General features: G+C 50.5%; 1 protein-coding gene across 1 annotated transcript in view; it reads left to right on the top strand.

The window, feature by feature from the left end:
* The window catches only part of grin2ba (glutamate receptor, ionotropic, N-methyl D-aspartate 2B-a), a gene marked incomplete at both ends in the record, with an annotated part of 73,600 nt that overhangs the window by 16,614 nt on the left and 51,986 nt on the right, over window positions 1–5,000 (top strand). The window contains one exon of the mRNA XM_080856609.1: window positions 1,962–2,627. Coding sequence (XP_080712735.1) covers window positions 1,962–2,627 — 666 coding nt within the window. The remainder of the gene's footprint in view (window positions 1–1,961; window positions 2,628–5,000) is intronic.

Here is a 5,000-nt window from a genome sequence, read left to right as displayed (position 1 = left end):
TTGTGTCTTTCTGTACATACTATTTTTTTATTTATCTAAAGACTTCAAGTGCACTTGTGCGCACACATACACACGTGTAACCACAACACACACACACACACACACACACACACACACACACACACACACACACACACACACACACACACCTACTGTTTTTTTTTTTTTTACCCCTATGTGAAATTAGTCTCCGGCTGACAGACACAATTTCACACACAGACACACACACAGACACACACAGACACACACACACACACACACACACACACACACACACACACACACACACACACACACACACACACACACACACACACACACACACACACACACACACACACACACACACACACACACATACATACGTGTTAGTGAACTACTGAAGCTGTTCTCTCTTGCTGGCCCCTCTCTCCTCCATGCTGTTTTCTGTTCCTCTTCTGTTTCTCCCTAAGAGTGCCTCTATCCCTCTTTTTGTTTCCTGTTCTCTGCACCTTACGTCATGATCAGCCTCCGTTCCCACACATCTCAGGTCTGCATTGAAATGTGAAACACCGCCTGTAATACAGTGCTTCTCAGATTTATGTATTAGAAATCAATAGCAGTGCTGTTATGTTTACAAAACCATAAAACAGGAAGAAAAGATGAGCCTTGGGATCAAATCTTTCCCAAAAAAATTGTAAGGAACTCTACTCTAAGGTTAAACCTGCAGTCCTGAAACACAGTCTCATGGGCGTGTGTTCAGGGAGTCCTTGGTTTGTTTGTGGAGAGTGATGATTGTATCAGTGTTGGTGGACCTGTGTTTCACCTCAGTAGTTCTTAAAGATTTCTGCATTTTCATCTGTGTGTATGTGTGTGTGCGTGCGTGCGTGCGTGCGTGTGTGCGTGCGTGCGTGCGTGCGTGCGTGCGTGCGTGCGTGCGTGCGTGCGTGCGTGCGTGCGTGTGTGTGTGTGTGTGCGTGCGTGTCTCTGTGTGTGTGTGTGTGTGCGCGCACGCTCTAGCCGCATGTGAAGTCTGCACTTGCGTGAATCTCTTCATCATTTTTTTTTAAAGGCAGGCAGCATATCGGTGCGTTTCCTGCCATTGTGTCAATCATTCTGTCAGGCCCCTCTCTCTGCCCCTTCTCACTCCTCTCTCTCTCTTTTTAACCACTTCTCCGTCTCTTCTCCCATCCACCTTTTTCCTTCTCCCATTTCTCCCCCCGTCCCCCACTTCCTCTCCTGCCCCACAGCACCTCCTGCCTTCTCCATTTCTGTCTCTCTGTGAAGGTCCCTACCGCCCATCCACTGGGAGAGTTTATACCATCTATAATAAAGACCATTTTCTTGCTTCAAGACATTTCTCATGAAATATTGATCAGTGTGAGTGTACATACACCCTGTTTCCAAGTGTGAGTGTTTATGTTCTATTTATGTGTGTCATACACATCCACTCTGCCCATTCCTCTTCCCCAGATAAACCCCTCTTCTGCAGGCGTACCTCCAGCGGTCTCTCACTCCCCCCCCCCCCCCCCCCCCCCCCCAACCTTCTGTCCTGATTTACATACGTGCTCCCTGACACAGGCTGATGTACAGCGCCTTCTCTTTTGTGCCAATCCCAGTCAATCATTGTATGCAAGCTTCATTAACCATTCTCTCTTTGCTCTTTCCCCTCTCCTTCTTGTCTCTCTTCTCTTCTTGAACTTTCCCCTCTCCTTATTGTCTCTCTCTTCTCTTTTCCCCTCTCCTTATTGTCTCTCTCTTCTCCTTTCCCCTCTCCTTATTGTCTCTCTCTTCTCTTTTTCCCTCTCCTTCTTGTCTCTCTCTTCTCTTTTGGCTCTTTTTCCTCTCCCTTTTGTCTTGTTGCGCTCTTCTCTTTTTTTGTTTCCCTCCCTTCCCTCATTTCTCTTTATTTCTCTATTCCTCACTTTCCTTTTCTGTTTTCTTTTTTTCTTCTATCTTTCTCTCCCTTCCTTTCCCTGCAGGGATTCTACTCAAACTCGTCCTCCACCATGCTTGTCCGTGGCGGCTGTGGCCCTCAAGCTTCTCAGGAAAGGCGGGTTCTGCGCCCGTCCGTCACGCCCGTGATCGCCTTCCCCACCTGCGCCCCCCCATGGCCAACGGCCACCTCTCGCTCCCCCTCCCCCCGCCGTCCAGCTCCTCGGCTGCTGGGGCTGCTGCTGTGCCTGCTGTTGCTGCTGCTGCTGCCGCCCGCCTGTCTCTCACGGCGGGACAAGGGCGGCGGGGGCGGAGGCGCCGGCGCCGTGGCCCACTACATCCCCCCGCTCTCACACGGGCACCCGCAGTCGTACCCGGTGCTGCCCCGGATCATGCAGGGCCTGAGCATCGCCGTGGTGCTGGTGGGCAACTCGAGCGAGGTGGCGCTGGCGGGTGCCCGCGAGAAGGACGACTTCTTCCAGCACATGAAGCTGGCGCCCAACGTTGAGGTGCTCACCATGAATGAGACCGACCCCAAGAGCATCATCAAGAGCATCTGTGACCTCATGACGGAGCACTGGCTGCAGGGCGTGGTGTTCGGCGACGACACCGACCAGGAGGCCATCGCCCAGATCCTGGACTTCATCTCCGCCCAGACCCACATCCCCATCCTAGGCATCCGAGGGGGCTCCTCCATGGTCATGGCTGCTAAGGTAAAAATGCCCTGCTAGTTTCTGAAATATTCATTCAGTGGATAGATTATGTGTATGGGTGTGTGTGTGCGTATGTGAGACAGAGAGATTCAAAAAGAAAAAGGTGAGAGATATACGTGGAACAACAGAGGGTGAGACAGCGATAGAGAGATATTTGACGGAGGTTTGCGGGTTGGGGAAATTATAGTAGGAGTGACCCAACTCTCCATCCCGATTGTATTTGTGTTGCACTCCAATGCACTTGTATTTATCTTGCACTCCAATGCTGGCTGAAGAAAAAGATGCAGTGCTTAAGCATTTTGCCTTTGGGATGTGGTCCAGTCAGTGACAGCTGCTGGCCTCACTCTAAGTGGGGCCGTTATCTGAAAGCCAAGTGTTTGACCTCTAGAGATGGAAGAACATAGAGGGAACAAAATGAAAGATAGCAGACAATAAGAAAGGTGAACCCAGTGAAGGTAATATACGATATGTTCCACGTATAATAATAGTGCTAAGTAATAGATCACAGGTAATGGATAATAATAAAAATTAAAGGTAAAAAGTAAAATCCTTGACGTCAGCATTCTGGGAGTCTCGGCACAGTGTGCAGCTGCCACGCGCAGTAAAATGTCTATCGGTTGCCAGAGGGAGAGAGGGAGAGAGTGAAAGAGAGTGTGTGCCATAGACTCATGGCCCATTGCCATCTCTCTCTCTCTCTCTCTCTCTCTCTCTCTCTCTCTCTCTCTCCGTTTCTCTCTCTCATTTCATTCACTGTAGCCATGGATAATGGGATAGAGAAATCTGCTGCTGCTTTATCTTAGCAGGCCGGACTTGCCCCTTCTGCCTGGAACTTCTTTTTTTTGGCGGGTTAATCAACTTTTATTCTGTTCAACCCCCTTTCAAAAATCCAGCTGTGCAAATGTTGCACGAGGCTAGTGGGAAAAAAGCCTGAAATTAATTCTGAGCTGCCGGGAAGGTTGGCGTCGTGGTTTTGTGTGGTAATGGGAATGTTGGTTTGAGGGGCAGTGGCACTGCAGGTGTGCGTGTGTTTGAGAGGAAGTAGAGAGGAAGTGTGTGTTTGTATCCTTCCCCCTTCACTGCCTCCTCTCCAAACGCTACTCCCACTTCCCCCTCCCCTAGGCACACACACCTTTCACCTGTGGGAGAGAACATGCAGTCAACACAGCGGCTCACTCCCTCCCATTAACCTGCGTGGGCCGCTAACCCGCCACATCGTTAAATTATAGCCGCGCATACGGCCAGGGGTCTGCCGCCACCGCTAAGATTTATGTGTGTGTTCTCTTCCCCATAAAGCCCCCACCCCTAAAGAGAAGTGCTAGCGCGTAGTGGGTATGTATAATTCATTTAACACACGTGCCCTCAGTGTGGCAAGAAACACGAGGGGGGCTTTTGTTTGCAGAGAGCGGGATAATGGATTCCCTAGGCCAGGAGCCAAGCCCATGTTCCTCTGCAGAAATCCCCCTATTACACCTCATTGCAAAGAAGAACACCAGGAGAGGATGGGAAATAATGTTGCCCAATCGCATTCACACGTTGTGCTGCTCTTGGACCTGACTCTAAGCGACTCTTGTTTTTGCTTAGCGAATGGTCGGAGTAATTTGGTGGAAAATTAGTTTTGGTGGTGGGAGGTCTGCCAGGGTGTAGCTTGGGTGGAACTAGGGGCTGTTTTGGGGGGTGGAGGTGGGTTTCTTCTGGGATGAGGTGTGGTTAGAGGGAGCGGAGGGCTGAGAGCGGAGGGCTGAGCCGACAGCAGAGCAGACTGAGACTGAGGGCGAGAGAGAGAGAGAGAGAGGAGAGAGAGAGAGAGAGAGAGAGAGAGAGAGAGAGAGAGAGAGAGAGAGAGAGAGAGAGAGAGAGAGAGAGAGAGAGAGAGAGAGAGAGAGAGAGAGAGAGAGAGAGAGAGAGAGAGAGATGGTGTGAGGGAAAAAGGTATTATGGAATAGGCTAGGCATTTGTTTCTGAGGCAGAGAGGACAAAGGTATGATGTGTGTCCACTCACCTTCACTCTGTCAGCCAAACACACACACTCTTAGACAAACAACCAAACTCCCACAGTCTTAGACAAACAGCCCTACACGCACACATAAAACCAGAAGCTTCAGTTGGCAAGGCAACATCCATTGCTTACTTTCCCGAGGAAGAAGGAAAAAAAAGAGACGCAGACTAAGAAGGGAGGGTGAGGAGGGCGAGAGAAGCAGGTGGCCTCGTCTCCTGACACTTGGAGGAGGGGGCATATTTGGGAAGGGGGGGGGGGGTGGATTAAGGGGGCAAGGGGAGGAGAGGAGGGAGATGGATGGGGACTAGAAGCCTTCCCATCTGTGTCAATGAAAAGAGAGAAGTGGAGGAAGAGCAAGAGAGCAGGTGCACTACCGC

Source organism: Sprattus sprattus (assembly GCF_963457725.1).
Source record: "Sprattus sprattus genome assembly, chromosome: 18".
Taxonomy (NCBI): domain Eukaryota; kingdom Metazoa; phylum Chordata; class Actinopteri; order Clupeiformes; family Clupeidae; genus Sprattus; species Sprattus sprattus.
Note: the sequence above shows the minus strand (reverse complement) of the source record. Positions and strands in the feature narration are given on the sequence as shown.